This window comes from Saccopteryx bilineata, chromosome 1, assembly GCF_036850765.1.
Source record: "Saccopteryx bilineata isolate mSacBil1 chromosome 1, mSacBil1_pri_phased_curated, whole genome shotgun sequence".
NCBI classification, from domain to species: Eukaryota; Metazoa; Chordata; class Mammalia; order Chiroptera; family Emballonuridae; genus Saccopteryx; species Saccopteryx bilineata.
The window spans coordinates 288334874-288350585 of NC_089490.1; the positions used below are offsets into that span (position 1 = coordinate 288334874).

The 15712-nt window shown below is 33.9% G+C and overlaps 1 protein-coding gene across 3 annotated transcripts in view; it reads right to left on the reverse strand.

Annotated features, from left to right (window-relative positions):
* Positions 1-510: 510 nt before the first annotated feature.
* CDH12 (cadherin 12) overlaps positions 511-15712 on the reverse strand; it is a 978939-nt gene continuing 963737 nt past the window's right edge. For all 3 annotated transcript variants that reach the window (XM_066244110.1, XM_066244099.1, XM_066244105.1), the window contains 4 exons: positions 9886-10007; positions 8724-8841; positions 4482-4733; positions 511-1647 (listed from right to left, as the gene is read on the reverse strand). In XM_066244110.1, coding sequence (XP_066100207.1) covers positions 1148-1647; positions 4482-4733; positions 8724-8841; positions 9886-10007 — 992 coding nt within the window. In that variant the 3' untranslated portion in view covers positions 511-1147. The remainder of the gene's footprint in view (positions 1648-4481; positions 4734-8723; positions 8842-9885; positions 10008-15712) is intronic.

The following is a 15712-nucleotide window of genomic DNA, read 5'->3' on the forward strand; positions in this document are numbered from 1 at the left end:
TAAGTTGATTGCCTAATTTTGCATTAATGTTCATCATAGGAGTTAGTTATTGGTGTGAATCTTCTGAAGTCCCTGATTGTGTTGTTGTTATTGTTCAGTAGTGTATAAAAATAACTTTTTGGAATGCTATACATTTATTCTGTATTATTTGATTTGTATTTTATTTTCTTTAGTCCTGAAGTAATCACTAGATTGTAAAAAATGCTTTTATTCCCAAAAAAGTTTTCATAGAAACTCAAAGATTTATCTGTGAATAAAGATGTTATTAAATCTGCTCACTTGTTAAAACCAACCTTCCACACACCAGCACAGTATTAAAACAAAACCAATATTTATTTTAATGTGGATTTTCAGCCCTGAGGCCTCTCTGTATAAAGAGGAATTTTTTTATATAATTTCATTTTTAAAATTTTATTTTTTGATAAAAAGTAACATCTTAATGAATAGCTTTAATATGAATTAATGGTATGATCAAACATTGTTTTCAAAATTCAGGACTTGCATATTGAATTAGATATTATCACATTTATTTTAATTTTCTGAATGGGTAGGAAAAACAAATGTGTGTTGGCATACAGTTTCAAAAAAAGACTGAATTATAAGAAGATGGAGTTCAGAAAGTATTCTTCTTTTATCCTCAAAAGGAATTAGAAGTCAGCACGTTGCTATTGCTCCTTGACATATAAAGATAATGTCTTTGTTTTATGTCCTCGGTGTCTCTGAATCCTGCAATGCCATCACAGCAGAGTGTACTGTACATCACTTTAAATGATAAGAGTTTCAATAGGCACTTTAGTGGAATTAAGAAAAATCTAACACTCTTCCACCGTGATGCCACATAGCTATCTTCATTCTAGGTTGTCATGTCAGTAAATTGTATTTAATAGGCCTGAGCTTGTCTCAGTGTATTTCCAAAATAACAAAACAAAACCAAGCAAGTACATATAATAGGATTTATCTTATGTTGGCAGAATAAACCAAAACTGACAATATAATAAATATAGCAACTTGCTAGAAACCAGATAATCAAAGGAATCTTGTCCTATAAAGCCTGTGTGTGTGTGTGTGTGTGTGTGTGTGTAAGAGATTTCTACTTGTGTTTGTTTTTTTAAAATTTCTCCTATTGGTTTAAGTCTTTGCTTCTCCCCTAAGTGACTTTATCAGAGTTATAACTCTCTTCTTCACCAAACATATCTGCCAAGACTTTAAAGCGGGGTCCCCAATCTGTCAGATAGTCATAGTCCTGGTCAACTTCTGTGGCGAGAGAGTCTATAGAGCTAAGGGAGTCTGCGACTGATCCATTTCCTTCATAGGCATATGTTGCCAGTGAATCGTATGGTGGGGCAGTTGGGTCCACATCATTTTCCTGTAGCCTTTGATTAATGAAATCCCTTATGTCTGTGTTATCTTCCACCGGTTGTCTCTGCCGAGGTAAACAGAGAGAGTCTGGTTTTATATCCCTGCGAATTTTGTTATCTTCAATCACTTTTGGATTTCTCAGAGCACCGATGTCAAAAGCCTGGGTGTCCTCCTCCCCGCCTCCTTCATCGTCATAATGAATAACATTGTCTCTGATGTCTTCCTTAGAGGTCATCAGGGTGTCTTTCTTCTTCTGCCTTCTCAGTGCAACGTACAGCACAACTATGGCTGGAAGAAGACAAAACATGGCAACTTGAGAATATGTCAGTTTATCTCTTCATAAAGATAAAACTGGTCAGAGCTGGCTGAGGTTCTTTAATAATAGCCTAGTATTTTAAAGTAAACATACTGTAATCAATAAGAATCAGATCTCTGTTTACATTTTTTTCATTGCCTGATCTTAATTTCATTGTGAAATTGTAAATATCAAGAAATCATAGCCAAATAAGTTACAAAATAAAAAAATTATAACATTATTTATATTTAAATGAATTATATATAATATTTTACTCTTTGGGAAAATGTGTTTACAAAGTTGCAAAAAGAAAGAAAAATGTTCTAAGCATACAGAGATCTGTATAACATTGATATTATAAAATTTGAATATATAGCCTATAAGTAACATTTAAATATATTCACATCCAGATTTTCCAATTTTAATGTTAATTTCTTTCTAATGAAATAAACACAAATCTTCATCCATGTGACAATCACTTTTAAAAGCAATAAATAAGCAAGAGAGAAAGAAAAGAAAGAATATACAATATAAGGGCTTTGGTTTTATAAGTCGTTATCAACTAAGAGCTCTAATTATTTAAAGACTGTCCTGCCATACTGAGACAGTGTTCCAAACCAAATGACTAGTATTCATATTACCTTCATGAAGCGTGATAATATTTTGAAGTAGTTAATTTATCTATGCTCATTATTGAATATCTCTTTGTTTCTAGTTGACTCACAACCATCATTAAATAGTGTATGTATCTTGGTTACAGATTCAAATAATTCTGCACTCAACTTACCTTTTCATATACCCACTCTCTTCTATAGTGATGGTAATAGATTGAAAGGCAAAGTGTGTTTGATTTACTATCGCAGAACTCAAAGACTCTTGTCATAAAATTAGAAAGTAGAGGGCATTGCATGATGATAAAAGCCCAATCATTTCCTCTGCCTCCAAAATTATTTTAATGAATTGAAAAGAGGGAGGAGATATAGGTAGACCTCCTTCCTGTACAATATGCCTTGGACAGATGTTTCTCACTCAGCGCTCCTACCAGGGTTTAAGAAAATTTCAGAACTAAAGAAAGTATTTATTGTTTGTTTACACGAGAAGAACGTGAAAGACTGCAAACCTTACAGAGAAGCCCTGCAAACAAAATGGCATGAGAGTTGCCACCAATGAGAAAGAGACTAGTTAGATGTGCTTGAGAGCTACCTGAAAGGTATGCAAGCACCACAAGATTCTCATGCTTCCCTGAACCCCAGGAAAGACATGAAAATAGTTAAGAACTAGAAGATTTAAAGGAATCTGAGATTGGTTATGGAATTCAAACAGTAGATGGGCATTTAATCAAACCCCATGGCAAGACTATAGTGTCAACGTTTTCTGCTGTTCTAGAAAATTCACAATGCTAGATCGGTGTGGATGCACTGTGGACACTCAGTAAGCATTTGGATGAATAAGTGGCAGATAGCAATGCAGGATAAGGTTGACCTGGACAAGATTAGTGGTTACACTGTAACAGGGCCAGTGGCCAAATCAAGCATCCAGAATATGCCAAGTCATGCAGGGTTGATATACAAATACTCTAGGACTCAAAGAACTTTTAGAGAAAAGAGGAGCGTCAGAGAGGGCTGCTTAATTTGAAGTTAAACACCTAATTGATCATGTTCAATTTCAAATATGAGAACATTATTTTGCATCTGCCCTTTTAAGGTTTATATCATCAGCACAAGCAGATGGCAGATATAATTTACTCTAAATTATAATGATATAAAAAATTCTTTGTTCTGTACTCCAAAGTCCTTTGTATGGAATTAATATTTACATCATGCAAATTGGACTAGAACTTTACCCTCCAAACCAATGTCAGTTTATGATTCAGGAACTGTAATTCACAAACTATTATATAATGCCTTACTCCACACTTGACATTCTAGTATATATATTTTAAGTTTTGTTTTCTAGCCCTACGATGAAGGGAGGTTCTTATAATGCTGGGGTTTTTTTTAATGTTGTTAACTAATCAACATTCATATATAAACTGATTCCACAGTGTCCAATTGTGTATCAGTTGTAATTTGAATTTAAAAGAATGACAAAAACAACAACAAGAACAGAAAATCTCACTTTGCTTATGTGATTCTGGCAATGAATTAATAAGGGAAATAGAACTGGCTCATCAGAATTGATAGAAAGGGAAACCCCTAAAGTAAGTTTATGTTTATTCTCTCAGCGATGTTACAGAATACATTTCCTTCGATCCTTTTCATTTGGTTTGCTTCTAGATACTTAAGTGTGGTTTGTTCTGTTGATGTTTGAATTTTGATGTGAAGAGATGTATGCAAAGTAGAATAAAAATTACTTTTGGCTGGCAGTTTAAACGGGAAAGATAAAGTTCACTTTCTTTTCTTTTTTCTTTATTGAACTAATATTTGAAAACTATTGTTCATCTGGGTTTTTTTTTTAAGGTCAGACGATATCTTAGGGAGTGATAATTACTAGGATGTAAAGTGAATAGAGAAATCATTGCTGTATATAGGTTATTTGTTATAGAAACTTTCATTGCAGCAGTTTCTACAAAATATTATTACTTGGAAAACCCCTAAGGCTTTAACAGTCTTTTTTATTTTTTGATGGTGTTATTTATTTAAGCCTAATGTTATATTTCCAATGAGTTATAAAATAAGAAATTAACTTTAATCAAAATATAATTCAATATAAGTAGACAAACTTCTAAGCAAAAATGGCATCTCAGTGAAGTAACATCAATTCACATTGTAAATTGAGGACATACGGTAGAGAAAGAGAACGAAAGATGATTAATATTGAAACCAACCTAAAAGTATAACGATGCACAGTAGAATTGCAATCAAGGCCCCGGTGCTGAGTCCAACAGGTAAGAAAATTGCTTCCACATTACAAGACAAGATGGTGCCATCAGAGTCACATCTACAAACTCGGATGGTCATTGTGTTTGTGCTGCTCTGGACAGGATAGCTGCTGTCTTCTATCACAACAGGCAGGAAATACAACTCCTGCTGCCTCCGACTGTATCCATTCCTTCTGGTTTCAATTCCAGCCGTGTTGTCTACAAAACATGACATTTATGATGAGATGGTTATCATGAGGTTCATTTCAAAGGTGATATTGGTTGAACAGTAGGAAGCTCTCCACCCATATTTAATTATTTTATCATGAAAGGCTCTGCTAAAATGTAATCAAACTAATCCCCAAAGAAGAAACATAAATCTTCTCTGATATAAGAATTAAATATGCTATTTAGAAAGAATGTAGAAGTATGTGTGTTTACTTATTTTTTCTGACATCAAAATTTCATTGAGGAAATTAAAAAATTCTTTTCTAAATTTATTTTTTACTGAATGTATTGGGGGACATTAATTAATAAAATTGTGTAGATGTACAATTCTATTATTATGGCATCTATATATTGATTGTGTGTTCATACCAAGTCAAGTCTCTTTCCATCACCACTCATCCCCCCTTTACTCTATACCCCCACCCCCCCTCCCTTTTCCCTCCTGTAATCACTATATTGTTGTCTGTATCTATGAGACTTTTTCTTTGCTTAACACCTTCACCTCTTTCCGCCATCCCCTTAAACCCTCTAACAGCTGTCAGTCTGTTTTCTGTATCTATGTGTCTGTTTCTGTTTTGTTTGTTAATTTTGTTCATTAGAGTCCACATGCAGTAAAATCATATGGCACTTGTCTTTCTCTGACTAGCTTATTTCACTTAATACTTCTGTGGATGTTTTCTTACAAAATAGAACAGATTATTACAAGTATGAATATGCAAAAACACCTAATCTTAGAACCTATTATTTAAAATACAACAAATATCAAATTATTATTTCAGATTGAAATGTTTTTTTTCCCAAAACTATATCTATATATACAGTTTAACTTTTGCACATCAGAGTAACATGGAAAGGAAAACAAATTGTGTTATTTAATCAAGCTTCATTAAAAATTTTAATCATTATGAATTTTAATAAAATACAAAAGCATTTTATTTTAGTTTTAATAAAAGCAATATTTACAAAATCAACATTATTAATTTTATAAAAATGTAGCTAACTTTTCTATAGAAAATGTCATTTTGTATGCATTTCTCTTGCTTCTTTTATTTCTACATATAAAAGTGAAATTTTTGTTTTATTGATAACACTATTTTATTTTTATGTTTATTAATTTAACTTCTAGAAACATTTTCCTATTTTTAGAAATGTATTAATATTTACTTTATTATAGCCACAAGTGAAACAAACTATAGAATCAGGTAAAAAAAAAAGTCATAAAAATGTTACTATTTCAATAATATTTTATTTTTCTATTTGTAGATGCTACTTTGGTAAGAAGTACCAAGATAAGAAAACTTTACATGGTATGATGGATTTACATATGGAGGAGTAATTTGTCATTATATAAAGAATATTTTTAAGTTGAAAAAGTATCAAGGCGTCAAAAGTCATTATAGTATTTCCAATGAAAGCTTGTGGTACCTAGTATTTGTAGTGACAACCGGATGAGAAGAATGGGAACCAGTTGAACTAACACTAAAATGATTAGCAATCAATAGTTGCAGGCTTTTGTCTGTATAAAAAGAACAGTCACATATTAAAGTTCAAAATATAATTAAAAAAGATTAATAGAATTTGAAAGTCAAAGAAGCTGATGTATTAGCACTTGGAGATGTAGAGTTTATTAGAACTTAGAAAGGTAGAGATTTTACATTCTTTTTTTTTTAGATTTTCTTTAATTATTTTTAGAGAGAAGAGAGGAAAGAGAGAAAGAGAGAGAAAAAGAGAAGATAAACTGAAAGCCTCAACTCATAGTAGTTGCTTTCTGTATATGCCTTGATTGGGCAAGCCCAGGGTTTTGAATCAGTGACCTGTGTTCCAGGTTTATGCTTTATCCACTGTGTGATCTCAGGTCAGGAGATATTCTTGAACTCATGTCTAAAGACAACTTATCTTTATTTTCATTGTTTATTTTTATTTTATTATTGTTAAGATATGAGCATATAAAAATCACTGTGTTCATAGTGAAAATTTAAAAAATATATTAAACCTCATTTCCACTTTTAAAGTGGTTTCTATCAAATATAGATGAAAAAAGTAATATACATATATATTTTTCAACCATAAAAATTAAAGAAACTTTGTTATTTATGACAATGTGGATGAATCTGGAAGACATTATGCTAAATGAAATAAGCCAGACAGGGAAAGACAAATACAGTATAATGTCACTCACATGTGAAATAAAAAAAAAATAGTTGAACTCATGTAGAAAAGTGGTTGTGTTCTAATGTAAAACATGGGGACTAAAGTTAATAACTTTGTAGAGCATTAAAAAAATTGCTAAATGGATAGACACATTCATTGTTATCACAAAACAAAAAGGTAAATAGAGAATATGTGAAATTAAATATGTTCCTATCCACTTTTAAAATAACTTACACTTACAGATACAACAAGATAAAACAAAGAATCTGGTAAATGGTATATGAGTGGCCAATGTTCAGAACATGAGAAAACACTGTATGAGGCAAGGTGATCTGCTTCATATTATCAAAATTAATTAGATATAGGTTCTCCATCAAGGATACAATGGTAGAAAACAGTCAATACTTATGTTACTGAATGATGTGACCATCATTTCCCAAGTCAATGATCTGGAAGTTTGATTAGTATTATTTTATATCAAAGATCTAGATCAGTGGTTTCCAACTGCCAGACCACCAGAAATTTTGTGCCAATAAGTAAAAAAGTTAACCACCCAGATTCTATAATTTTCGTACAACATCAGAGTGGTTAATTCTTTGTAGACTAGTAGGAAATTTCTGGTGGACTGGTACCAGTCTATGGATGAGGATGGGGATGAGGGTTGAAAAGCACTGATCTTGCCTGACCTGTGGTGGTGCAGTGGATAATGTATAAACCTGGAAAACTAAGGTCGATGGTTCAAGACCCTGGGCTTGCCCAGTCAAGGCACATACAGGAAGCAACTACTACAAGTTGATGCTTCCTGCTTCTCCCCCACCCTTTCTCTCTCTCTCTTTTCTCTAAAAATCAATAAATAATTTTTTTAAAAACAAAGTTAAAAATATACAAGAAAACCAGTGATCTTGAGGATCTTACTTTAAGCCTTATTAATTCTATTTCCACACATTTTTCACTATCCTTACACCATTACCCTAAAATAAGACTCTCTCGCCCAATTTTTGTAATTGCATCACCACCATGTTATATCCCCCTCCCTCTAGAGTCCTTTCTACTCTGTATCCAAACAGACTTGCAGAAATGCAAATCTAAACATGGTATAATCTTGCTTAAACTTTTCAAAGACTATTCGAATCATTGGATCTAAGTTATAATTGCTTTAAATGGCTTAGATATAGGGTGACAATGTCTGGTTTGTCTTAGCTCTATTTTATTTAATTTGCCACAAGTTAAAATTATTAATATTGTTACTTCTATGCTCCAAAATTTTCCATTCCTCATGATAAAACATATATTATCTCTATTTGCCATGCCTTTTATATCGAGGGCCCCATTTGATATATAGACATCCCCCACATTTCACAAAACAATGCAGAAAATCCCTCTGAATTTCCTTCTGTGACAAAATGTGGAGATTCTTTTTCTTTTCCCTAAGTTTTTTCAGCAAACTAAATTTTTTCAAAACATTTTTTACTTTTATCAATCTCCATCATAATCATCTCATTACAATGTGTGTATTTGTTACAGAAAAACTCAGGTGTTTTTAATCTTTATTTTTAAACTATGGAAAATAGGAGGAGATAAAATACTCAAAGTCACAAATAAGAGTATTTGTGCTTTCTATTTCTAAATGGCGGTCATTTGCCTCATTTGGTTGAGTGTATATAAGTTAAATGTTTTCTTTACTGCTACTTATAGAATTTTGTATTTCTCATATATGGATTTCCATATATTGTGAATTTGAATGCTTTAAGGAAAAGCATTGATTTCTACCTTTGCATCTGTTTAAAGAGTTACTTGTTAACTGGTACATGTTTATATGGTTAAACTTACTTCTGAAGTCACGGACTGTGAAGTTGGGTTTGATCATGGCTTCAGGTGGTAATCTAAAGGAGAATTGCTGTCCAGCAGGGGAAAGATCTCGGTCTGCAGCACTGACTATCTGAATTATCTGAAATAAAGTGGACATAAAACTTGAAGTCAGTTGTTAGTTTCAAAAGGAATTTTACATACTAGGCTAAAAAATTTATCTAATGAAGTATGCAAGTAACAGAATTGACACATTAAAGATTCATATCACTAGACCAATTATTTACAAATTGTTTTTATAAAGAAATATGTAAACATTTATAAGGTCTGAGTTAAGTCTAAATCAATATCTACATAACTCAAAAGCTTAATTAACAATCTGAATTTTGCTCACCAGTCAGCAAAATAAAACTAGAATATACTTGCTTGCATTTTAAATTAGATAAATTAGTGCTTTTTAACCTAAATATTAAAATGCTTACTAGAAACAAAATCCGTAAGTGTTTCAAAGTCCTTGCATTAACAAAATTTCAGCATATTAAGTAATAAACATGGGATTCACTTTCATAAATAAATAAAATGACAAGAGAGATACAAAGGATGCATATCTGTTTTAGTTGTCATGTTTCTTTTTCCCCAGTGGACAAAAGTACAAACTCTGATAACAATGAGTAAAGTTAAAAATGCTATCTGAGAAACGGAATGCTTTCTCTGTTTTATATAGATCATTTGTTCCATGTGCATATGTCTTATATATACAAATAGGAAACTTCTTATTAACTGTTGTATTTGCATAACACATGGTACATCACAGGATAGAATGTCTATGTAAATGGAAGACACAATGCATTAAATTATACTAAATAATGTCAAACTCATAGTATTTTTAGTAAATAAAATAATATGCACATCCTTTAACGCAATGCCTAAACATGTTACCTTCAAGATCGTTTTGCTACTACCTTTGGCATCAGGCTACACTCAGCATTTCTGTGACCTCTACTAGTCCCATCAGCGCCACCCCCACACTATCATGAGCACCACTAACACTGTACCATGTGCCACCACCACTGCCACTAGTCACACTGGCAGATCTGCTGCATGTGTGTGGATACATATTCATGCCTGGTGCTGTTACCTGAGACACATACATACACACTCTCAATTAGCAATATTGATGTGATACCTGTCCTGGTTTGGCATTTTCACACACTGATGTTTCATATGGCACAGCTATTTCTGGTGGGAATTCATTGACATCTAGGACATTAATCAGTATGTTGACTTTACTGGCTAACAATGTGTTACCTGTTGAAAACATAGAAAGAGAAAAGATGACTAGAAAATCTGGTTAGTTATTGCTTTTGTTTTGAAAAATTACAATTTTTTTTAAAAAATCAGTTTTCATTTGGAATTCAAACGATCCATTCTTTATGGGAAATTCTGAAGTGTTGCACCAACTCTAAGTTGAAAAGAATGAATGAGTGAGGGATCAATGACTTGTCTCTGTACTACACTAGTGCTTATCACTGGAATGCATCACCAAAAGTAATGTCAAACACTTAGCTCTTAGTTTACCACAAGTGTAGCCACCATCCCAGGGTTAGTTCATAGAACCAATCCCAATAGTGATATTTTTCACTGGATAAAAGATTTTTTTTATGTTGTATCCATGAAATTAACAGTTTATTGAGTCAAATCACCTACATATTTAAATAAGTCTCTCAGAAAGATTCCTCCTGGAATAAAAAATAAAAAATTACAAAGATACTGAAAGAGAGAGGGCTTTTTATAAATAAAAATTAAAATTGCCAATGTAAGGAAGTAGAAGTAAGAGATAAATTATGAAAAGTTAGGCCTGACCAAGCGGTGGTGCAGTGGATAGAGCATCGGACTAGGACATGGAGGACGCAGGTTCAAAACCTCGAGATCGCCAGCCTGAGGGTTGGCTCATCTTGTTTGAGCACAGCTCACTAGCTGGAACCCAAAGTCGCTGGATTGAGCACAAGGGGTCACTTGGGATCCCTTGGTCTGCTATAGCTCCCCCATCAAGGCACATATGAGAAAGCAATCAATGAACAACTAAGGTGCTACAATGAAGAATTGATGCTTCTCATCTCTCTCCCTTCCTCTCTGTCCCTATCTGTCCCTCTCTCTATGTCCCTCTCTGTCTCTGTCACACACACACAACATAAATATATATATTTATATGGAAAGCTAGGATAAACCTAAAATAACTTGTTGATGATTAAAAAAGAAAGGATAAGTAAGCTTTCTTTCCTGAAGCATCAAAAGGAAAATTGGTTTGAAAATGTCTTTGCCAAAATCCTATTTCAAGTTTTAACTGCAATCTAATATGTATCATCTGTACCTTGTCATTTATTGAAGAAATAATAAAACTAACAAAGCTTAATTAATATACTTTTAAGTTATTTATTATAAAGTTTTACCTTATAAAGTTTTACAGATTTATAAGCTATCCCAAATTGTTGAAGGGCCATTCCCAGAGTCATGTATCTAAAGGATAAGGACTTAAGATTCAAACCCAGCACTATAGAAATCCAAATGTTATGTGCATTCCCCCATCTCCACACTATGATTGATTTGTGCTAAATTCATTACATATTGTTGGACAAATGAGTTGTAAAATCTGTATTTTCTGAGTTTTTCTCACTCTTATTATTAAAGATGGCCAATGCTCACATGATGGTGCTCTCACGTGATACTGCTAATTGACTTTCATGCTTGGGAAGGGGCTTGATTATGTTAATGTGAGCTAGAGGAGGGGGTTGTTCTGCCAAAAAGTTTTAAAAGGAGGAGTTAGGAGGCCATTTTGGGGGGAGTGACCACATTGTTGTAGAGAGAGGAGGAGCCCATGTTGTAGCAGGGCAGAGAGGCCACGTGAAGGAGAAGAGGCAGCCAAAACGGCAGCATGCAGAGGGGACTGAGTGAGGCTTTCAATTCTAGCAAAAACCAAAGAGTCAGTGGCTTTGGGAGCCCTGAATAAAAAGAGAAGTGTTTCCTGCTGTGTGTATTTTCTCGCCCGCTGGTTGCAAGCAGGAATAAAGAGGATGGCTCACCAGTTCTTGGCTCTGTTTTTTTTCTATGACTGGTCCAAATTAAATGCGAACCTACACTGGCCAGGGGCCTATGATGGTGGCTGCGGCTACTGGCATTTCACCTATAGTACCACTAAAGATTTAAAATATCAATATATCTTTAGACATATATCTAGATTCTCTTAAAGAATTCATACAAAGTCTTTCCACATGACTGATACAATAATCTGCTATGCTAAATCTATTTTAAAAACTAAAAGCAGTGTAATAAGTTGCTTAAGAAATGTTTACACATTTATGTAAAGCACAGTGAAGTCTATTATTATGTAGCAGTAGAGATACAAATAACATTAAGTGAAAAGAAGGTATATTTTGTAATACAAGATGTGTATGTACAACGTCTATTTGTAATCATGAAGAATCATGTAGAAAATATTGATTATTAAATTATTATCAGTTACAGACCATTTCTTTTACTTCATAGAACAGGTTTGGTTCAGTTTTTGTAAGTTATTTAATCTTTCTTCAGCTCAGTTTTTCATATAAAACATGATATTAATAAGCTCTAATTCATGAGTTTGATGTACTAAAGAGATATAGTATTTTACAAAGTTAAATGACATTTGGTAAATTACCATTCTTCATTACCAACTGTACTTTATAGAGCTTATCTATCAATAACTCTGCTTTTGTGATTGGTATTAATACTTATACAGCATTTTATAATCAGTTTAAACACTTTGGTTAAACTATGTTCTCTATCTTAAACTGGAAATTGTCAAAAATAACAACAAAATGAATGCCTAATAGTTAATAATGTTGACAATGTACCTATATTCTAAAATCTAATACATAGATTAATTCATTTAGTATTTACAACTCTGTTATGGACACTATTATTATTCCCATTATTGTATGTGGAATTCTGTGGAACAGAGGAGAAATGTAACTTGTTCAAAAATCACAAGTTGTGGTGATAAGATAATTTGAATCCAGGTTTCCTGGTTCAAGTCTGTGATCTTAAGTTATAATGTGTATTAGAAAAATATTTGACCATTATATAGCTACTTACAAAAATAGATAAATAATTCATATTTTAAGTTAGAGTTTACTATGTTCATGTGAATAACTTAATCTATTCAACCTCTGTACAATGCAAAAATCAGTCTCTACTTTCTATCTAACTTGGCACATACGGTACAAGTTCCAAAGCCATATAAAGAGTTTTTATTTTTCAGAATTACATTTTTTTATTTAGTTAGTGTGAAGATGGAATGTCTTCAAAAAGGATCCAGACTTTTTTTTTGCAATTTTATTTATAATACAAACTTATCCTTATAATGTGTAAATATGGTATTACAATTAAAGCCAATTTTTACACATAAGAAATTCTCTTTTGGTAGTTTTAAATTATTTAATTATTTGCAATACAGATCATAACATCTATTCCAATGAGTAATATGTCACAAAAATATAATCACTCTTGTAACATATTATTAAAAATGTTTCTCCAAGGTGTGTTTTTGGTATTTTAGCTAAGACAAATATTTGCTGTGTGAGATTTCCCTGTGCTCTGTAGGATTTGTAGAATTACAGAAAATTAAATGTCACTAGTCATCACTGTGAAAATTACAAAATAAATGCCAAAATAAGGATAGAGAGAAAATTATAACAACCAAAGCAACACCCTCCTATTACTGAAAACGAGTGATGGGTTTATTGCTTTCACTATATTTTTCTCTCTTCTATTATATATGTGTAAACTTTTCATAATTACAAGTTTAAAAATGTCACCTTATACTTTTAAATTCTGGTAGAGAAAGTAATAAAATCTTCATTCAAGAACTATCATACTCAAGTAAGTACTGAATTTTTCATAAGAGAGTATAATTATTGGAGTAATATAAATTTTTTATTTATGTACATAATTCACTATGTGAAAAAGTTATGACCTATTTTCTGACTTATTAAACTATTTTTAGGACAATAATAAAATTTATTTAAAGTTGATCAAGTATGATCTTTATTATCCAAATTTTTGCCATATAGAAACTAGTTATCATTGAAAAATTAAAAAGCAAATTCTAATATAAACAGTAAATATTAAAAAAATGACTAAGAGGCCCTGGCCGGTTGGCTCAGTGGTAGAGCGTCGGCCTGGCGTGTAGAGGTCCCGGGTTCGATTCCCAGTCAGAGCACACAGGAGAAGCGCCCATCTGCTTCTCCACCCCTCCCCCTCTCCTTCCTTTCTGTCTCTCTCTTCCCCTCCTGCAGCCAAGGCTCCATTGGAGCAAAGATGGCCCAGGCGCTGGGGATGGCTCCTTGGCCTCTGCCCCAGGCGCTAGAGTGGCTCTGGTCACGGCAGAGCGATGCCCGGGTGGGGCAGAGCATTGCCCCCTGGTGGGCAGAGGATCGCCCCCTGGTGGGCGTGCCAGGTGGATCCCGGTCGGGCACATGCGGGAGTCTGTCTGTCTCTCCCCGTTTCTAGCTTCAGAAAAATACAAAAAAAAAAAAAAAAGACTAAGAAACTATTATTAATTGGCAACACCCAATTAATTGAAATGTTCTTAACAGTCAAATCACTTAAACTTTAATGAGCATTGATTCATGTCACTTAAATTTAATAACCAGCTTATTAATAAGTTAGGGTTCATATAAGACAATACACAAAAGGGCCTTGGGTTTATGAAGTATATAAAACTTTACAGGGCCCTGCCTGGTTGGCTCAGCGGTAGAGCATCGGCCTGGTGTGCGGGGGACCCAGGTTCGATTCCTGGCCAGGGCACATAGGAGAAGCACCCATTTTCTTCTCCACTCCCCCCTCCTTCCTCTCTGTCTCTCTCTTCCCCTCCCGTAGCCAAGGCTCCATTGGAGCAAAAGATGGCCCGGGCGCTGGAGATGGCTCCTTGGCCTCTGCCCCAGGCGCTAGAGTGGCTCTGGTCGTGGCAGAGCAATGCCCCGGAGGGGCAGAGCATCGCCCCCTGGTGGGCAGAGCGTCGCCCCTGGTGGGCATGCCGGGTGGATCCCGGTGGGACGCATGCAGGAGTCTGTCTGACTGTCTCTCCCCGTTTCCAGCTTCAGAAAAAATACAAAAAATAAAAAATAAAAAAAATAAAACTTCACAGGATTCCAGCACTTAGCTCTCAAGTCTTCTAGATTTCCTGAAGCATATACTTAGCTATCCTTGAACACATTTAGAATCTCTGCAACAGGTAACAGAAAACAGGACTCTTGGCAAGAGGGAGAACCTCGTCCTCTTTTCAGTCAAAACCTCTCAGTTTTAACATTTCTTTTTTTGTAAAAAGACCCTGAAAAACAAAACAAAACAATAAAATGCATCTAAGCCATCAAAAAAAAGGTCAGGGAGAGAAGATCGAGATTGCTGGCTTGAGTTGACATGACTGAAATCATCTGAAGTTTTCTTTATTCACATGTCTGGTGCTTGATGCTGGAGGTTTCCTGGAGGGCTAGCTGGAGATGCAGACAGGAGTACTCATGCATGGTCTCTTATGTGGTCTGAGCTTCCTCACAGCATGATGGTTAGAGTTAAAGGGCAACCATTTTAAGAGAAGAAATCCAGACAGAATCTATTGCTTTTATAACCTTAGACAGTTACATATAAACATTTGTCTATGTTACTAAGGGTGCTCACCAGTCCATTTGCATATTCAAGGAAAGGGAAGATAGACCCCACTTCTGCTAGAACAAAGGTTAGCCTCACTGTCAGAAGAATTTATGTGATGGAAAGATACAAAGGTGTGGCCATATTTGGAACTTGAAATAAAAAAAAAAACACAAAAAACCTCTTTTAGAAATGGGTTCCCTAGTAATTAGCATTGATTTTGATAAATCCTAGAAAAATAAAATTTAAGTTTAGAAAAAAATTAGAATTGATATAATCTTGTGGTTCTCTTCCTCTTTAGTATTAGAAGTTTTCACATGGGGCAGGGGGCA